Raw genomic sequence first — 21,335 nt, 5'->3', positions numbered from 1 at the left:
CTTCCTTTGTCATGCACCTGACATGGCCATCAAGCTGAGGTTTCACACAAGCCTGTCTCCAGGCTAAGTGGCCTTCACACACAGGGCTTAGGTTTTAAGATACCTGTGAAGAGTATCTTTTAATTTTAGGATCTTGTATTCCCAACTGCTGTTAGCTTCTACTTCATCCACGCTGACTCAAGTCTGTTGTGAGCTTCAGGCACTTTTGTGAGTGAGCCAACAGCCCAGAGAGAGGGGTTTTTCAGTCTTAGGCTCACCTGGAAGCAATCCTATCCCCTCTCAGCCTACTAGTGGAGGCAGCATGGACTGGCTGAGAGACTAATTTCTGGAGCACAGTGGACTGAAAAGCAGCTCTCCATTATGCACTGGGCAGGGCTCTTCTGTGCTTACTTGTGAACCTAACAGCAGTCCTGCAATTTCGTTCCTTTCTACAGATCCGGAGTGCAGGTGTGGAGGGGCTGCCTGACTCCCAGTCCTGGAGTGTGCCCTCCCACTACCACCAAATGCTCTAGTTCACAAGGGCCACTCTGCTCTAAGCTGGGCCCCACACAGAGCCCTCAGATGTACCCATAGGGTTGCTGTGGTGTGACTGGAAGCTATGCCTGGGACCAATGAGTGGTGTGACTGGCTAACAAAACATGATGCTTTCTAATCTGCATCACTCAGATGCTTCTGGAAGGTAACTCTGAGCTCTCAGACAGTTCTAAGCCAAAACTCAAAATTGCTAGGCCTCTGGGTCTTTTTACCTGTTGCAAAACCTTTTCAGTGAATATCTCTTGGAGTCTGGAAATTTCAACGACTTTCCCTTCGATTTGCCTTTAAAAAAGAATCAACAAGTGACATGTTAGCTCTTGATAATCTAAGATGGATGGTACACATTCCTAAAAAAAAAAAAAAAAAAAAAAAAACCCTGAAGGTGATGGCAAAGGAGGATAGGAAGCCATGCCAGATGGGGAGAGGAGCTGGGCAGGCCCGGAAAATCCTCTGCATGGTAGAAAACTGAAAGGCATGGTCACCTTCTCCACTACATCCGGAAGGCCAATTGCTTTGAGAAGCGCCACAGGAGTATGTCTGTGCACCTGTCCATCCCCCTGCTTCAGGGATGTACAGATCTTCAACACTGTCACTGTGGTAGAGAGAGTGCAGGCACCTGAGCAGACAGATTAATGTGCTCAAGGTCACCAAGGCTGCCAACACGAGGTTTTGAGGAGACTCTGGCCTACTCCCTAGAACAAATAAAGTTACTTTCCATAAAAAGAAAAAAAAGGAATGGTCACCTGGAAAGCCCATCTTCAAAAAAGTAAATTTCCCTCTCAAGCTAGCTCCTTATGTCAAGAAAATGCTCCAGTTCAGTTTGTGATCATCCCATCTGGTTTAGCAACTAAGCACTTGTCCAACCTGAAATACTGGGTGAGCCCTTTTCCTGCTTCCTGCAGCTTGGGCACTCTGGAGTGGGCTGGGGCTGTGAGGGTCTGAAAGTAGAAGCTGGCTCAGGCTGAAATTACTCCAGCAGAGCTGGTGATAAGTCAGTGACAGGAGTAGAAAGGTGGGAGTGGTATAGGGAGCTGGGATTCCCTGTAGAATTCCCTGGGAAAGGCGGACAGGCAGGCAACATGGAAGGAAGCACTCTCAAGCCTTGAGGAAGGAACAGCAAGGTGGGTGGGCACAGGCAGAGTGAGGATGGGCAGAAGGAGGCCTTGGAGAGAGATGCCTCTGAGACAGAATACCTCTGGGGCTGTCCTAGGGATCACCCTTGCCCTAAATAGGTTTCCAGGCTGGGAGGGGCTGCAGCCTGAATAGAATAGGCTGTGCAAAGACCCAGCTGTGCTTGCACAGCACTGTAACAGTCCTGTGGAACATAGGCCCTAGAAGTTCACTGGAGGCTACAGACAAGTGGGTGTGAGCCTGGTCACCTGGAAGCAGGCACTGCTGGAGCAAAGCACCCTTTACAAGGTCCCTACTGCATTTACTGCCACACCACCCAAGCAACCCTCTGCTGGTAGGTATGGTCCCATATTTGGGGTGATCTGTCTTTAGCAACCGCTCTTTCTGCATGCTGTAGTACCCACAAGCCTGGTATAGCAGCCAGTCTCCTCTCACAGGCCTAGCTAGCCCTGTTCTGTTAAATGTGGGTACTTAGATGCCAAAGCAAATGGAAAAAGCTCCCAGGGTCTAGGAAAGCTGTTGTCAAGCCATTAGTATATACACACCTCACTTCATCAAACAAGCTGTTCATTTCACCAATGAGTCGCTGATTTTCTTGTTCAAACTGCAAAGAAGCATACATACTCAGAATGACATGAGATGGAGCTCAAGAAAGGGGTAACAAGGAACCTTTGACCTTCCACCCACCTTCTAAGGATCGCTGCCCAGTCCCATTGGCCAGTACAGGGCGTTGTCAGAAGACTGTCTTAAAAGTACTGTACTCTAGGAAGAAAACGCTAGCCAGCCCGGGGCAACTGTGCTGCAGTGGCTTCAGAGCCCCTCCTGTGTCTGAGGAGCTGACATGTAGACTAGCTGCTGGGCAGAAGGAGCAGGCACAGCAGCTTCCACACACTCTTCCTAGGAGGAGTCCACTGCTGCCACCTATCTCCAGCGGTAGTATTTTTACACAGAGAACTTGGTGTGGGACAGAGGCTTGTAGACTGCTTAGCCTGTGACAGGGACAGACCTGTGAACCTGAGAGCCTTGTGTGACAGTACTATGGCTGCTCTACTGCCTAGAGGTATGCACCATCGTCCTTTTTAGAATAAGCCCAAGTCTGCTTCATATTGACCTGTCTGTCCTAAAATTCTTTCTGTGGTGTAAAGTCCAGATCCTGGATGCACCTGAGCAGGAGGCTCTGCAAAGAACTCAGGCTACATGGCTGCCAGTGTTGAGCTTGGTACCCCACTGCCCATGAAACCAGTGGACTAGTTCCCTGTTGGCTCTACCTGGCCCAGCAGAAGAGGTCTAAAGCACATGCCCTCTGTGATCCAGCACTTCCCACCTCTGTGATGGCAGCCTCTGCCATTTCGACAGAGCACAGGTACATGTCACATTCCCTCATCTCTTCTGACTGGCTGGGGACTCCAGCACAGGTATCATGTTAAGGCCTGGCCACAGAGAAGATGGGAACTTTCTCTGGAGTTCCCCTGCATGCAGCTTCACGGTGACATTTCTTAACTTGTTCAGGGACCTTCTCTCAAGGGACAGAACCACCCTTCTTTAGTCCCTGAGCCCTGCACAAACCCTGCTGCTCATCAGAACACTGGGAGGCCTCGCTCTACCTTAGACTCATCAGATCAGAAAATGGAAATGGAGGAGGGATGGTGATGCTTCAGAGGGTAGAAGGTGGGGCGGTTCCCAACAGGACCACTTGAACAAAAGTGGGCTGCTTTACAGACTGTGGCTCTTTCCATTAGGCTTCTCACAGACCATGTAAGGGAATAAAACCTTCACTCTGAGTCTGCAAGCATCAGCTGTTAATTGTCTGCTGCGCAGTAAGTTAGGAGGCCAGGATTTCCTGAACATGTATAATTACCTCAGCTGTGGGTGCTAATTTATATGCACCACTTCCCTCAGGTATGCTCAGGATTGTTTTCCAGGGCCGCATTTTCTCTCTTTTCCCTCTAATTATAAAATAATAAATCTTGTCTTTGGATAATTTGAAACTGTTCCTAAATGCAACTATCTGTCTAGGTGACTCATTCCTGGACTGGTGCCTGGGAACAAAGCTTTTTGGTTTCCTCCAGTTAGGCCATGGAGTTCAGGGCTACGCTGCCTAGAAAGGCTGAGAAAAGCCTTAGCAGCTGTCACTTCTGAAGGCATCACAGCAGCTCCAGCCATCAGGCAAAGGCACAGGTCCTGGTTCTGGTTTACCTGACTTCAGGGGTTCTGTATGCCACCTCAGAAATACTACCCAGCCTCTCAAGGAAGGGAAGGAAATGTCTCAAGCCATCCCATGTGGCAAGGGGTGGAGACAGTGCTCAGAAGCTTCGGTGGAGAGCAGCTTCCACTACAGGGCAGGTTAAAATGAAACGGTTAATGAAAACAAAGCAACAACCTCCAAAACACTGTTTCTGTAAGCCGGTGGTTCTCAACCTTCCTAATGCTGTGACCCTTTACTATAGTTCCTCCTATTGTGGTGATCCCAAGCCATTAAATTATTTTGTTGCTACTTCATAACAAGTTTTGCTACTGTTATGAATTGTAATGTAAATGTTTGTGTTTTCTGATGGTCTTAGGCAACCCTGTGAAAGGGCTGTTCAACCCCCAAAGGAGTGAAGACCCACAGCTGAGAACCACTGCCCTAAGCATGTGCAAGGTCAGCACTTACTGAAGTCTAACAGGGCTCAGGCATGGACATTCACTGGCACTGGTTTCAGAGCAGTTTTCTGAATGGCAAGCCTGCCCCAAAGGTTGGGAGGGAGAGGTAGTTGGCCATGTACCTCATGGGTAAGGAAGCCAGATGTAAGTGCTCATGAAAATGGTTGGGTGGTCCTAGCTAGTCAGCAGCTTCTTGATGGTCATCAGTTTCTTTGCGGACAGCTGTGAGCATTATCCTTCCCTGACCCTGAGGTGTGACGTCACAGCTGGAATCCCAGCTCCTTCACCTTTGAAGCTCCGTGTCTTTGGGCAGGTGAGTAATTCCATTGCTGTCCTTTGGCCTTTTGTCACCAAATTGGGAACAGTAAGATGATTAAGACAGTGAGATCATTAAAACATGTATGCTGTCTACTTGAATACTCTCTAGGAGACAGATTCCAGACAGGTAAAAAGTAGACAGATGCTGTAAGGTCCTTTCACCTCAGATTCAATGGGGCAGCTGTTTCACTCTATGAGGCTCTGGAAAATTCATGAATAGTCTCTTCTAGGGTCAGTCTGACTGTGTGGCCATGTTGCCTCCTCACATAAGTAGGGATTTGGTCAGGCCCAGGGCTGAACCACAGCCTTGGTCTCTGTGGTCAACACCACAGCAGGATATGCTCAGAGATACAATGTGACCACAGTCTAAAAGATACTTACCAATTCATGTGCTATGTTTAGATATGAATTCTCTCCTGAAAATGCTCATACTGAATGAAGAGTTGGTTTCTGGCTGGCACATCCAGCCATTGAGAGATTACTGGATCATTAAGGCTCTGGCCTACTCATTCAGTGACTGATTCAGAATGATAAAAGGAAGTAGGTCATCAAGGGCATGTCCTTGGCGTAGGCTCTTTCCCACCATGCCCTTCCGCCATGATGCTGTCTCACAGACAAGAGCAATTAAAACCATGGACCACAGGCTGCAGCCTCTGAAACTGAGCACTCAGGTACAGCTTTCCTATCTTAGGTAGCTCATCTCAGGCATTTGTCATAGTGAGGAATGGCTAACAAGCAGCAGTGTTCTTTCTTTTCTTTACAGGCTCATTCATATCCCAGGCTGGCTCACAGCTCTCGTTAGTCAGGATCTCCTGCCTTCACCTCCCAAGTGCTCAGATTACAGCTGTGCCCCCCCACTGGTTTCTCAGCATCACCTAAGGATCTCGGGCTTGAGATCTAGGTGACCACAGATCCATGTGTTCCATGGCTGAGCACATAGGGGGCCTGAGATACTCTCTCCTGGATAAGGCTAAGTAACACAACACAGGTGGGCGCTCGGGGCAGCCATGATGCAAATGCAGTGTGCTAAGCAAACAGCTCCCTTTACCATCTTGCTCTGATACTGGTAAGCTAGACTTTCCAGCTGAGCTCTAATCTGTTTTAAAGGACACAAGTCCATTAGTAATAACTTCCTATGGAAATCCTGCTTTCAATCTACCCCTCTTTTGCTCAGTTTTATTAAAAAAAAAAAAAAAAAAGAAAAGTCACTCCTGCCAAATGCCCCTGGGTAGAAAATAAGTCAGGATGGAAGTACTCTCATCTCAAGTTGTCCAGAGAAGGTAAGTGAGGACTCAGGACTCAGACTCTCCCAACACCTATGTTCCTGATGTGTGAACTGCTACAGTATGAAAGCTATGCTAGCTGGCTGCCTGGGTTCCATAAGCTGCCTCGGGAAACCTACTATAGATACATTTAAAAAAATGTAAGAAAGAGGTCACACTCATGTCTTTCAAAGTCACATCAATGAACACATCAATAAATAAAGGTGACTTTACTAGAATAAAATGAATGGGACACATAAAAGTAATGTGGTCCCTTAAAGAGAGCAATCTTCTTGATGCTTGACATTAGAAGACAACTGAGTTTCACTCAGCCTGCCATAAAACCTCTGCTAACTCAGGGTCCCATCCACCTGTACCATGACTTACACCTGGAGAGTGATTGTGCATACCAAATAACATTCTATAATACCTAGGAACCATTTCCTTGTCTAAAAGAATAAATTAAATTGCCATTTTTGGGCTTAATTCATTATTTCTCCCTGAGGGAATGTTCCAAACTTCATTATGAGCTATGACCACACTTTGCTAAACGACTTTTCAATGTTAAACCAATAATATAGTATTTCTTCTCCTTCATTTTCAGGATTGGACCTTTAAATTTGGGCTAGTCAGACTTTACAATATGACACTCAGCGATTACTCCCCAAAAAGAAGGTCATTAGCTGAACACTAAGTAGTCTGTTATAAAAAGTTCATGATGACTTCCTGTTCCACCCACTGCAACACAAGAGAAACTAGGAAGCACTGCAGACACTGATTATGTCACCTACACTGCAGGCTAAACTACCAGCCTTTCGGGAAAATGGTCTGGCTGGGACAGGAGGACATGGAAGATGGCACCAACAGTCCTGGGAGGGAGCCTCATCCTGACACTCATCTTCAGCTGTGTGGCAGGAGTAGGCCATGTGAATCATGCACAGGGCCTCCTTGGCTGTGCTGAGCAGCTCTCAACTCTTGACTCCCTACCGTTCTGCAGGGTGTCTATTCTGAGCAGCTTGATGCACATCGAGGCTCACTTGCTTCCCAAGTTATACAGACAATCAGTAATAGGAGGAGGACTCACAGCTGACTGCCTGGTCCCTGAGCCCTTGTTCTCCATCATCTCAGAAGGACTATGCCATGAGATGGCAGACACCCTGCTGTCTTCAGGCCTCCCTTCCACACAACTAGTGGCTTCTAAGTCATGTGCCTGCAAAGGTTAACAGACCTTTGGGGCTCATCACTGCTCCAGGAGAAAGGCAGAGTCCTCTGGCAATCCCCTGTGAGTATTCTGGCTATTTCCTTTATGAAGAATGATAGAATATAAAGGAGTGCAGCCTAACACAAATTTACATTCTGCTCACTCTTGACAAATGTGTCTTTTCTCAATGAAGAGACGGAGCAGTACACATTATCATCTCTAGCAAATCTGCAACATTTAAGGCAATATAACTCATCATTTCCACTAGCAGACTTACTATATATAAGCTTATGACAAATAGCATGATTGTAAGACACTCTTGCCATTATTTGTTGTCAGAAGGGAATGCAATCCAGCTGTGATGAAACTCATTTGTTGTTTTCTGCATTTCAGCCTGACTCTAATATAGCATATTCCCAGGGAACACTTAATGGCCCTGTTTCTTGTCCCTGTACACAGTGTTTCTAGAGGACTTCTCTAAGCCCATGTTTCATACTCCAACCCTAAGATGGCTCTAGCCTAAGTCCTAAACCCTATCACAGTCCACACCTTCTGCCATGTCCACGGCTTCCAAGATGTCTGAAATGGAATACATCATCTCCTGTTCCCTGCTCCCCAATGCCCAGCTCCATGTTTGCTCTTCTCCTGACCCCCCCAGAAACCTTTCAAATATCTGGTCTTCTCACACCTATACTTCAAGGGATAGCTTTCCATTACGCTTGCCCTAGGAGGCAGGCTTATTGCCCTTGAGAGAAGCGGGAGGGCACAGAGGTTCCAGATGAAGGCAATTGTAAGCTAAAATTGGCTGTGAGTCAAGCTCATTCTTTGGTCTTGAGGCAGTTGCTACTTGGGTTTCCTCCATGCTGGTTTTCAACTGTTTAATGCTACTTTCTGGAAGAAAAACTTTGTTTCAGCTTTTTCTTTCAAGCAAGGAGAAGTAGGGAATCTGGGGAGTAAGAAGCTCTGGGCTGGGCAGCTGACACTGAGGGAAGCAGGCCTGTGGACAGGCCTTCCGTACCATTCTCAAGAACCGGTAGCATTTATGCTACGTTCATCACTTGCTTACCTACCTAGCAGCTACTCCCAATCACTGGCCAGAGACTGAGGCAAAGACAGTGAGCCAAGACTCTGCTCACATGGTGCTAGCATAGTAGAGAAGGGGACAGAATAAAGTAGGGCACTGGGGCAGTTGGCTGGTCAGAGGACTCCAAGAGGCTACACTGGAGACAAGATAGGAGTCAGACAGGACTGGGCTGAAGAGGTCCTTCCAGGGCAATAGCCAGCATCACAAACAATTTTCCTGAAAGGCTGAGGGCTAAGCCAGGGCCCTAGCCCAGGTCAGAAGGGCTTCTGTTCAACACTGCTCCTCCTATCTTCAAAGGCTGGGTACCCAGCTCCACTCTTATCAGTAGGGGGTTGCTGGCAAGGCCTTTCTCTCCTGCACTTTGCTAAGGACAGAGGAGGTGGTGAATACTGCAGGCCTGAAGAAGGTCCAGGGAGATGAGTCCTAAAATGCTGACTGTCAATGGCTGCACAGTAAGGAGGCTGCCATTTGGGAAGCCATTACCAAAACTTCGTCCCTTGAAACAACTCAGAGATGACAAATGATAGCACTTAACACAACAGACAGGTCACCAAGAGAAGGTTTTCACTGTTCGGATGGTTGATCCTGCCATCTTTCAGTCATTCTTTCCTCTCGTCTCTACAACACCAGACACACAACTGAATTTAAGCACCTTCTTGGTAAATATAAAAGACTCATTTAATCTGGATGCCCACAATGCTGCTGGTGAAGACACTTAGCAAGACCATCCAAGCTAACTTCTGTTTTAACTATGCTACTATGTATTGAAAGCCTAACAGGAAGTAGAACATTAAGTGGGTAGGTGTATATAAAGTGTGTTTACACTTTTAAAGCTCAGTATCAAATCAGGAAAAGGACATTCACACAACCTCCCACTCACTGAAAGTCCCAGGGCAGGGAGCTGAAAGGAAATAGTTAGCATTACCATCTGTATCTCTTCTGGAGACAACTCATCTTCACCCTTGCCATCGCCCCAGGCTCCCAGGTCAGGCTGTGATTCAGCTAAAGACTTTTCTGTTAAGAAACAAAACAGTAAAGTGGGCAAGGATAGGAAGCCAGCTACTTATTCAATAGGCAGCTAAAGAAAAAGGCACATGAGGACAGCAAAAGGAGGGGAGTTCTCTAGCGTAGTCCATACTGAACAGTTAGCTAATGTGCTGCAGCGGCTCCATGTCCCAGTCCACACAGTGTTAAGTCTTTATCCAGGCAGCCACACATCCTAGAACACTTTAATCTAGAAAAGTATCCTAAAATATTTTAGTTTTGAAAACCTTTTGGTGGTGCAATGCAAGCACAAAATGGCCCCTCAATAGCACAGGTGCTTACAAAGAACTGTTGCCCGGCATGATGGGTACAGTCTGCACATGGATGTAGGGCTGGCTGGGAGGAGGTAAGGACTGCTAAGTGAAGACTGTAACAAGTCTGTCCGCAAAGGTGATTCTAGTTTTGTGTCTTAGGTCACTGGGTTCCATCACTGTGTTGCCAGGGACTCAAAGGCAAATGTTGCATCCTATTCTTTTCTCCTCAGCCCCAATTATTTCCTCCTGAGCTTATCCCTGTGAGGTGGTGAGAGCTCAGGAGGATTTGATTGGGAAAGCACAGCACATCAGAGTCTGGAGAAAGCAGATCGAGTCCTCCCTGTGTGACAGGCACAGCTACTATTAGAAACAAATCTTCCCAAACAGTCACCACATGTCAGTTCAGATGAAACAGAGCTACATACACGAAAAGACATTCCTAGCACAAAGCATGCTCAGGCAGAGTGGCCTTGTTCTGAGGCAGCACTCTGTGTGTGAGACATGTATTCTCACCCATCACACTAACACTCCCACCCTCTTGACATGACCTTTGTCTCTACTTGGCTTCAGTATGGTCATTTCAGACTTTTTCTTTAGAGAAGTTCTCTTCTCTACAGGTGGTTCAATAGTGTGCCACCTGAAGCCCTCCTGACCCGGGTCTCAGGACTCAGCCAGAAGCACAGTTCTCACAGTAAACCGAACCAACCGTTCAGATCTAGGTGCCCTGCCTGCATTCCAGGCCTTTGTGGTCTGACCTCAGGCAGCCTCTGCAACCCTATTTCCTACAACTTGTGCTCTTCACTGACCCCAGTGGCTTGGTTATTACACTCTACATGGGCCTCCATAATTTCTGGCCTTCAGATGTTTTTCTTTTTCTAACTATCCCTTCTGCCTAGAACTTTCTAAGCTTTTTTTTCTTTCCTTTTACTTTTTTTTAGGGGGGTGGGGTGGGGTGGGGTGGGGTAGGGCAGGGCGGGGCTATCTCTTCCTGAGGTCCCCAGAGCCTCTGCCTGAACTCTGTCCCCACTTCTGTTTTCCCTAGGACACTACTCATTCTCTCCCAGGAGCTGGAATCCTATCCTCCATGGCTACAGTGAGCTTCACGGGGGGGAAGAACCATGACTCACTTGAGAAACATATCTGAACACCCAGAAACCAAGATGGGAAACAACTTACCACAGAGACATAAAGAACACAGCCTTGACAGACAAAATGTTTAAAAAAAAAAAAAAAAAAAGACTTTAATGCTGGGGGTGGCAGGACAACCAGGAGCAGAAGCACAAACTTGCCAACTAAATGAGCAAGTGCCAAATGGCAGAGGGAATATGACATACAAGAGACCATCCCTTGCCTAGAACCATTACACCTTGTTCTTTGCCAGAGCAGGCTTGTCTAGTGACATCTCAGTTTTAAGAGGAAGTAAGCACTAAAAGGCAAAGTAAGCAAAGGACACATCCACACGGGCCAGGCTTGAAAACTGTCACTTGCAGAAAGCCTAGCAGATGTCTACACACAGAAGAAACATTTCTACTGCCATGGATGAAAGGGCAGACACACAGCCATGTGAAGGAGAGCAGCTGACTGTAGGGGAAGATTTTCCCTGTTAACACCAAGGAAAACAGCACACATGGAAGTTGGGTGAAGGCCTCTCCGTGGCCAGCCTGGTGTGCTTCTCCTCATCCCTCCCTTCAGAGGTGCATCCAGGCTATAGTTCCACACTGTCTATTTCCCAGGCTCCCCCAAGCTCCTAGCCCTAAGCTTTCCCTACTCATCCCAACATCAACACCCTGTTTCTACCTGCACACTCAGCAGGCACCACAGGCCCAATACTTGTAGGCCAGCATGTGGACTCCCTTCCCCAGTCTTGCTGCTAGATTGTACCTGGCGCTGCACTCACGTAGGCAGCAATGCCCCTTCCACCAGTGCTTCAGCCTCACAGTTTGAAGTTACCAAGTGCTCCTGACACACACACTCACAGTCACTACCCAGTAAGTGATGTCAGAGTCCAAAATGTGACCTGAGCACTCTTCACTCTGCTCTATGTGGGTGTGGCTGTGTATGTGGGGGCGGTCCCAGGAGCAGATGTCTTGTGTCTGGGTTGCAGCAAGAGATTACTGTGCAGCTTGCCAGCTTCCACACCACCTCTCAGCAGTTTCAGGGCTTTTCAGATGTAAGCCACACCATGGTGCACTCCAGCTCTGGAATGCCTAGTGGATTCCTACCAGGCTGAGGTCTAAAGGCAAGCTCTGCCTCAGCATGTGGGCTGTACGGGTATGCCTCCCCACTTCTGCCCTACACCACGTTGTCTTTTCCATGCTGGTCCCTCTGCAGGTGTGGGGTACCTTGTGGCTGTCATGTCCTGATCACTGGTGATGCTAGGTCCTTGAGTGCTTATTTGTCATCTTATAGCTGTTCCTTTAAGGAAATGCCATGCATTCTGTTTTTATGGGTTTTGCATTTGTGTGGGAGGGAGGGGAGCCATGACTAGAACATACTGTATGAGATTTTTCAGTTAAAAAAGAAAAAAAGAAACTGTCATTCAGATCCTTTGCTCATTTTCCCAGCTGGGTATCTTTTTAGCTTTGAGTTGAGAAGTCTCTGTGTGTCCCTCCATGTGGATGGAAGTGCCTCATCAGATATCTGGTACAATATAAATATTCTCCCATTCTGTGGGCTGTCTTTGCACTTTCTGATGGTCTCCTTTGGAAAGTAAGCCCCACTGACTTGTGTTGACCTCCTTGCTCCCATGTTTAAGCACGCAAAGTGATGCTCAGTGAGCATGGGTGTGAGTGTAGGGGCCCAGGTGCTTCCTTCCATATGTGCTCTTTGTCTCCTGCACACTGTTCAGAACTGCTCACAGCTCACCAGTCAGAGATAACTTTTGGCTCATGCTTTTTCCTATACTCTAAGGCAGAGCGTAGGAACAACACTGTTCTTGCACTCTTGCACTCACAGACTCACAGTGGAAAGGTGTTGATACATGGACTTCATTTGTTTCCCTATGAGCCCAAAGAAGAGCCATTTCCAATGACTATGACGTCCCTAACATCCAGCCCACAGCCTAGGACAACATGCAATTCAGGCTTGAGGTCAATTTCCTCTGGGTCCTCAGTCAGCACTGGCTTTCCCTGCCGTCACCAGCCTGCATAGGATTTACCAAGCAGGTGTATGGCTGAATGTGGATGCTGCGTTCAGCTTCAGGAAATTTAGTTAAGATGTCCACCTTGTCTTCTGAGAAGCTGTGCTCACAGGATTGTGGGGAAGTCCTGGGCAGGCAGAGGAGATATACAGAGCCCCTGCCTACTAAACACCAGCACCTATGAGCCAGGAATAGACTGAGGCTCAGCAAACAGAACCACCCACATGGAGGCTGCTGTGCTGCTTCAGTGCTGGACTTTGAGCTGAATCTTGGTTTCCTCCTCTATTAGAACACACACAATAGAGCATAGCTCCAAAGAGAGTGAGGCCTGTGACTCAGCCAGCATGTGTGGCACAATGAAGGGCTACCAAAATGCTGTTCTCACTGCACAAAGGACCTCTGCATCCTCTTGGCCCTTTGGTGCATGTGGAACTTTTATGAAATGCAGGGAATCATGAGATAAAGGTGGCCTAAACAGCCAAACCCACATACCAGTGAACCATGGACCCACCATCTATGCGTGTTCACCTCGGATAATTGTCCACGCTCTGTCTTTCAGAGTCTTCTTGATAAAAGGCTATGGCCCTCCAGTGCTGGCAGAGTCACAGACATGGCAGAGAAGACGTGCAGGCTTCAGAGCTTCAGTGAGCTGCTAGGCAGTGGGTATCCCACATGAAACCGGCTTGCTTGCTACACTGTACTCAGGGATGCAGTGCTCTGAACAGGTACCACTATCCAGGGCACGTGGAATGCACACAATGAAGCAGTCTGTGACATCCAGACCTGAAGGAAACTACGTTTCTTTGACATGTCGGAAACACTACTATATCTGTGATGACAAGAAACACAAACCCATACTTGCACCTTGTCCCAAGGGCTTGCTTGCTGAGGAGACCCCTGAGAAAGCATACTCCACCCTGGGCAGTGTGGCTGGCCATTGCCAGTGCAGACTTCCATTGTGGAGGTTTATACCACTATAGCAGAGGACTTCAATGGTGCCTTCTCAGTGCCCACCCAGCTGGTGCACAGAAAAGCAGCCCTTCTTCTGAGTCCCTAAGAACACGTCATTCCTCAGACCAAGTACTGTCATCTCTCAACTTCTTTTGTTTACCACCATGGGTCACGAAATGCTGTCTTTCCCTGCTTTGCATTCATGCCAACAGGTAAGAAGGAAGAAGCACAAAGCCAGACTTTTCTCTTGACTCATACCTGGCAACTCCTCAGCAGCAGGCTTTTCTTCAGAGTCCAGGGAAGTGTTCTGTGAGGCGTTCTCAGATGTGGATTCTTTCCTCTTTGTATTTCGCTCAGGCTCCAGCTTAGATCTAAAAACAAATACGTAGCAGTTATTTATTTAATCTCCCAAACAGGATCCCTTTCTGTTGTTATGTGTGACCTGTGCTTTTATTTTATTTTATTTTATTTTATTTTATTTTATTTTATTTTATTTTATTTCTTTGGCTCTGGGCCCTTCACTGGGGCCCAGTAGTCACATGGATCCTTCACACCTTAGTGCAAGGTACCATGTTGGCAGTACACTGCCTTCTGCATTCCAGCCACAGCACAGTGAGTAACATCTGCATGCACTGAGGTGGTCCTGGAGAAGGACACCACACCAAGAAGCAGTGTACAGTAATCCAGTAATTTTACACTAATGCCAAAGTATTGCCAAAGACACACACACACAGGCACACACACGAGCACACACACACACACACACACACACACACACACACACACGCATATGCACACATCTTGAAATAGTTTAACAATGAGAGTACAAGTCTTTAACAGCTAGTTGAGCCAAGAAGCCTCTGTTTTCTTCTTACCTTTTCTCATACTACTGTGGCCCATGAAGTGGTCTCCTTCTCTACCCACAGGGTGCATATCCATCTTTGCTTCCTAAAGATCTCAAGGTTTCTTAAATTTTTAAATTTTATTTAAGTTTCTTTAAATTTTATTATTTGTCATTAGTGCATGTGTGGAGGTCAGAGGCAGGGTCCCTCTCATTTCTCTGGAGCTTCCTGGTGATTTTCCTGTCTCCACCTCCCATTTCACTTCAGGAATATTGGGACTAAAGATGTGTGCTATAGCATCTTTTTTTTTTTTTTCTTTTTTAACACAGATTGTGAAGATCAAACTCCGTTATTAAGCCTGTGCAGAAAGTGCTTTTACCTGCTAAGCCATCTCGTTATCTCAAGCCTCTGTGGTGTGTGTTGTGTTACACACAGGTGCATTCACCCATATGAGCATGTATAGAGGTCAGAGATCAATGTTAGGAGTTTTCCTTTAGAATGCTCCTTATTTTTATTGTTATTGTTATCGCATTATGTAGCTCTGGCTGGCCTGGAACTCACTGTGTAGACCAGATCTGCCTGCATCTGCCTCCCGAGGACTGGGATTAAAGGTGTGTGCCAGGATACCTGGCTTCCTTATTACTTGAGACAGGGTTTCTCACTGCATGAGAGTTCACTGTTTCATGGCTGGCCAGCAAGCCCCAGGAACTTCCTGTCTCTGTTACCAGTGCTGAGGTGGTAGTACCGCCATGCCTGAATTTACGTGAGTGTCAGGGAACTAAACTCTGGTCCTCACACTCACACAGCAAGCCCTTTACCCCAAGCCATCTGTCCAGGCAGGCCCAGCTTCCATGACAAGTTCTCTCGTGCTCCTCTGCACTCACTTGTTCCTCCTTAGACGGGTCTGTGTCTCTGTGAGTTGTGTGTGCGGCTTAGTGAGATCAGTGTCTGAATGCAGAGTTTCCTATGATCCCCTACACACCTACGTTGAGATCCAGTATATGGCTTTACTGAGTGAACCTTTAGGAAGTACCTTTAGGCAAGAATGGTCATCAGGAATGTGCCCCTGAAGCAGCTATTGGGACCTTGGCCCTTCCCTACTCTTTGTTCTCCAACTGTGTTGCCAGGAGGCAAACAGGCTTCCTTCACCATATTCTGTACCACCAGGGCCAAGTAACCATAAGCAGAAACCTATAGCTATGACCCAGCAGTCTTTCCTCGTCTGACTTCTTATTTTAATTTCTGAAGCTAGGGTCTCACTATGTAGCCCTGGCTGGTCTAGAACTTGCTATGGGACAAGGGTATCCTTGAACTCAGAGACTTGCCTGCTCCTACCACCTGAGTGCTAGGTTAATGGCACTACAATGACTGGCCTCTTTTTAACTTGACTGTCACAGAAATTTTGTTAGAGTGATGGGAATCTAACCAAGTTCAATAAACACATGTTAAATGAATGAATGCTTTATAAATGTGAGCAAATGGCTAACAGAGGAGAAAAACTGATTATAAAATAATGTGCTTTAGAGCCCAGTAAAGTAGTACATGACCATAATCCCAACACTCAGAAAACAGAGGCAAGAGGATCACTGCTAAGAGTTTGATGACAACTTGGGTAACAGTATGTACTCCTTCTCAAAAGAATCAATCAATCATCAAAATAAAACAATAGGCATCATAATAGTTTCACCAAAACCTTTATGAAAATGTAAAAATTACAGGCAGGATGCTGAAAAAAATTTATGATATAGTCTCCATGCTGTAGGCTAGCCAGACTGTGAGTAAAAGAATAAAGTCAATGAATGCTGACTGGATCTGGTTTATGTACACTTAGTATTTGCCAACCACCTGTGATATACAAAGTTTTTTTCCAAGCACCTTACTGAGGATAAATGCAGACAAATTTATTCAACTCCAAAACACCTAAGAAGGCACTAATATTAAATGACCTTTTTTAAAAAAAATATATACATATACATATATATATATATATATATATATATATATATATATATATATATATATATGTATATATATATGAAACTGAGGCCACATAGTAGCTAGGCTAAGACAAGACCTCAGGGTCCCAGCTCCAGAGTCCCTGCTGTGACAATTCCATAAAGAAAGTCTCTTTAACCAACACTGATAGAATGAGTGGATACTTATATTGAATAGATGCTCATGAGTGCCATTCAGATCCTGACTAGACAAAGCACACTGAGGGAGTCAGGACATAGAAGAAATTCCTACACAAATTAACAAATGACAAATGATGGAATAACAAAAGTTTGTGAAAGACTTGAATAGATCTTCTAAAGGAAATAAAGAAATAATCTATAAACACAAGTGAAGGGAAGATTAACACAAACCCTAGCCACAGTAAGATGACCCTACACACCCACAGGAAGGGTTAAAATATGTTTGATCCAGGGCAAATCCTGGAGAGAATGAGAACGAATCAGGGCCTCACACTGCTGTATGGTGTGTCAAATGTTGTTACCACTGTGGAAAACTCAAAGCAGTTCTTATTAAATTTAGGAGTGTCCTCACTGTAACAGAGTAAACCCACTTTGAGGCATTTCCCAGAGAGAAAGGAAGAGTATGTCCACATGAAACTGTCAAGCAGCCACAGCAGCCTTACTCCACAGAAAAAGCACGGAAACAACCCCATGCCGACTAACACAGTGTAGGGAAGGCAACGAACAGTGTTTTCACACAGAGAGCAAATCACAAACACTGAAGCATGGCTAATCTTTTTAAGACATGTTAAGAAAAAAGAAGGCCAAGTAAAAACAATTAAGGGCAGGAAGCAGGGCTTAGGGCACAGAGCTCACTGAGCATGCCTAAGATCCTGGGCTTGATTCCAGTACTACAAAACAAACTCAAAAGAAACCTTTTAAGAAACAGACACAGTTTAGTCTGTATCTAACGTTAAGTGTATTAGTATAACTATAAAGTGAAATACTGCTTAACATTTTGTGTCGAATTAGTCTTGGAATTTAGTAATTGAGTAGCTTGACACATTAGCCAGTTTTCAAAGTAGTTTGGAAAAAGAACACACCCATCAACCAAAAATTTCAATGTTTCCCTCTGGTTAGTAAGTGACAAGTGTTTTCACATTTCTTGGTTTGACTTCTCATCTGTAAATTGGGGCTGCAAAAGTGTCCTCTTGTGGTCACTGGTTCCCCTGAGGTGCCTAAGTAGCAAAGTCAACAGCACACAAGAGTTACAGCTTTACTGTTACCAGTGCCAGGGGTGAGGAAGCAGAACCGCCTGAAAGAGGAGGTCCTAAACTGTCTTCGATGCTTTTCTCCTTGTCGTGACAGAATCCTCACAGCAGCACCTCTGTGGGGAAGGACTGACTCTGTCTCAGGGTTCTGTGAATACAGCCTATCATGATAGCTAGGCCTCAGCAGTGGAAGCAGCTCATGGCTGCGGTAATGGGGACATGAGGCTGTAGATGACAGCCCTGTGGCAATCATGAACAAAGAGACTGCTGAAAGCCAAGGCTGGCTTATATAACTCCTTAGGTTGGTCCACTGGCTAGACCTCATCTCCTAAAGGTTCCACAGCCTCCCAAAACAGGGTCACTAGCTGGGTACCCAGTGTTCAAACACAAGATCTTGTAGAGACATTTCACATTCAAACCACATCACAGACCAATGGAGGAAGAGAAGTACTGTAACAATCCAGAAAACGCCTAAGAATGTAGAGAAGGGCATACGGTATAGAACATCAACTGCTGGCTCACAAGTTGCTGTCCTTTAGGCTAGGGCTACAGAAAGGGCAAATGTGAAGGATCCCGAGAATCAGCCAGGGACAGGTATGCTGTGGAATACTGCAGCGACCTAAGCTCAGGCAGCCTTCCTTTGAATCACATTGTTAAGCAGACACTTATTTCATGGACCACGGGAGGTGGCAGTCCACATCCCAATACCATTAACCCTAGGGTCCTGAAGTCATGAGCTGAGCAACTGCCATGAAAGAGACATTCGGCAATATAGCCATGGGTTTAACTACTTGCTGTGTGTGACTGTGGATATGTTTAAATTCTCATCGTCTTCAAAATGGGGAAAACCCTTTCTTTATCCAAGGTACTTATAAGGATCAGCCAGTAGGAAGTGCCTAAAACACAGAGCCCATCTGTTTCCTTATTTATAAAGCTACTTTCATTGTTTTTTCACCCCAATACCCAACCCAGGGCTCATTCTGGCTTTCTTCCTTCTGCTTTTGTGACAATGAGCAACTGGGCTCCTAACAACCTTCTGATCATACATACCACTCAGATTTTGTTACAAAGACCAAACAGCAGCACCAGATATAGATTATGTAAAATGCTAGTGCTTTCTCAGTTCTTGGGAGAACTATGAGTATGGAATGGTAGGAACTTCACAAAGTGGGAGTCACTTAGGATCTTGACAGAGAGCAAGACTTTGCCAGACAGAAGGACAGAAAGGGCATTCCAGGCATAGGGATCACGAGCTGGTCATTTACCTTCAGAGAATTATCATAGCTGGCTATCTTTAATGGATAACCACTGTGGACTCCTATGGTGGTTTGAAAAGGTTTGTCCCCAAAGAGTCACGTGTTTGAATGTTTGGCCTATGAGGAGTGGCACTATTAGGAGGTATGGTGCTGTTGGAGTAGGTGTGGCTTTGTTGGAGAAAGTTCAGCACTGTGGGAGTGGGTTTTAAGGTCTTCAATACTTATGCTCCATCCAGTGTGGAATCAGAGCCTCCTTCTAGCTGCCTGCAGAAGACAATCTCCTCCTGGCTACCTTCAAATGAAGATGTAGAACTCTTGGCTCATTCAGCACCATGTCTGTCTGGATGCTGCCTTGCTTCCTGTTATGATAATAAACCTAGGAAACTGTAAACCAGCCCCAATTAAATGTTGTCCTTTGTCATGGAGTTGCCTTGGTCATGGTGTCTCTTCATAGCATTAAAACCCTAACTAAGACAACTCTACTAGCCATGCAGGAGATTCTGGCTGCCCCACGTCCATCCCTCACTTGTCATTTTTAGTCTAGGTGACTTGTCAAGTGTGAACTGGTCTTCTATGTTTTAAATTTTACTGTGTAAAAGCCACACACAGAGATGTTTGAAGTATAAAGATTCCCTGAGTGAGTAAGTTCCACCTCTGAATGTTTAACATATCCCCTGAAGGTGCAATAGGCTTTGATGCAACCACCACATCAGAGAAGACACAGTGTCTCTTACTCCCATCTCTCCCTCAGAATATTCCATTTTCACCAACAATATTTTATACGGTCAAAGGATCCACGTCAGAATCCTGAATCGTGTTACCAGCTAATGCTCTTTAATCTGTTTAGAATGCCTCCTTCAGGCTCTCCTGAGTTCTAAGTGCTTGACACCGAACACCCTGCCAGTTACTCTAACTATGCCTTTGAATTTACATCTGCTGCTTCCTTTAGGACCAAAGATTGGTGATGCATCGGCAGAAAACACAGAACATCTGCCAGTTTGGGTGTGACCCTTCCTGCCCATCTGACATGGTGGCTGTCTGGCTCCCTTTTTAAGGTTTTTCTTCCTCTTTGCCATCAAGAAGCAAGGGGAAACACATAACTCTTTCAAACTTTTAATTTACTCATGAATTTACTCCTGCCCAGATGGATGTCTGATACCCTCTTTCAAGCACTGGGCTATAACCTGCACTCTCCTTTAGTTTTCATGCTCTCTTTCTTAAATAATTTTAACTCTAGCTGTCTGAAATATGGCCAGTAGAAACTCCTTTTAGACCAGCTGCTATTATCTTCAGACACATCTCTGTCATTCTGTAATCCCTCCCTTGTTTTCTGATACAGTGAAATGTCCTTGGCTCATTTCACAGTTTTCATAAACCAGCCTAAGAACAGGCCATTTCTCTAGAAAGTTTGGCCCTTCAAACCTGGAAGTGGTACTTAGAAACCAAGACGTGTGTGTGTGTGTGTTGTAACGTGTATTATTAATGTGATATCACTGCTCACAGGCCTTCCCAGTGGGAAGATCTAGAAAACCCACATTGTATATATGGACACATATACACCACACTGACTTCTAGACTGAGCTGTGGAAACTGAAAACTATTTTAACTCCTACCACAAGGTCTAAGCATCCTGGCCTTTTCTTTTTTTCACACAATGAGAAAACTGGCTTGCTGCACCTTCTGTATCAGCTCTTTGAGCACCCTTCTAGGCCATTTGCCTCAGTTTCACCACCACTCCTCCTCCTGGAGAGGAACTACCCATCTTTGCATGCCTCTCACTGCCTCTCTGACCAAGTGCACTCCCTCACAGCCTACCCTGGGCAGCAGGGCTCCTCACCAGCACAGGCACTCACCTTTAACCCTATCCATCTCCTGGTCTCAGGACTGCTTGGTTCAGGAAGGGGACGGGCTGCACTGCCTCTTGACTGACCATTTCATTTAATGCCCATCACCCTCATGCCTGGAATATGGCAGTGCCAGTTTTCAATGTAAAATAAATAAAGGGCTGCAGAGAAGTAGACAGAGACAAAGTTGAACACTTTTTTAAGGTGATAAAAACAGGTTCTAATTATACAAAGAATGTCTACGGAAATCCTCAGGGAAATTACAAATTAGTTAGCTAAAAGCAACCTGGGGGGAAAAAAAGCAATTTTTAAAAAAGGGATCACAAAGATCAGCTTATGCCCCTGATTTACTTCAGTGTACTTTTCAAAGTGAAGGCCATGCATTGTCTCACTGTGATCAGCACAAGTCCTGACATCTGTTTCCATGTCCCTGACTTTGAAAAGCCTGTATTTGAAATTGTAAAAGAACAAGAAAAGAGACAGATTTTCTTGGCAAAGAAAGAGGGGGGGGGAGGAGGGAGGGAGGGAGGAAGGGAGGGAGGAAGGAAGGAAGAAAGGGAGGAAGGAAGGAAGGAAGGAAGGAAGGAAGGAAGGAAGGAAGGAAGG

General features: G+C 45.9%; 1 protein-coding gene across 2 annotated transcripts in view; it reads right to left on the bottom strand.

Moving 5' to 3' along the window:
* Positions 1–21,335, bottom strand: part of Stx18 (syntaxin 18) — an 89,465-nt gene that overhangs the window by 2,700 nt on the left and 65,430 nt on the right. For both annotated transcript variants that reach the window (XM_055623810.1, XM_055623811.1), the window contains 4 exons: positions 13,820–13,932; positions 9,099–9,187; positions 2,211–2,269; positions 747–816 (listed from right to left, as the gene is read on the bottom strand). In XM_055623810.1, the coding sequence (XP_055479785.1) occupies positions 747–816; positions 2,211–2,269; positions 9,099–9,187; positions 13,820–13,932 (331 nt within the window). The remainder of the gene's footprint in view (positions 1–746; positions 817–2,210; positions 2,270–9,098; positions 9,188–13,819; positions 13,933–21,335) is intronic.

The sequence above is a fragment of the Psammomys obesus genome, unplaced genomic scaffold (genome assembly GCF_907164565.1).
Source record: "Psammomys obesus unplaced genomic scaffold, mPsaObe1.curated_primary_1811, whole genome shotgun sequence".
Taxonomy (NCBI): domain Eukaryota; kingdom Metazoa; phylum Chordata; class Mammalia; order Rodentia; family Muridae; genus Psammomys; species Psammomys obesus.
Note: the sequence above shows the minus strand (reverse complement) of the source record. Positions and strands in the feature narration are given on the sequence as shown.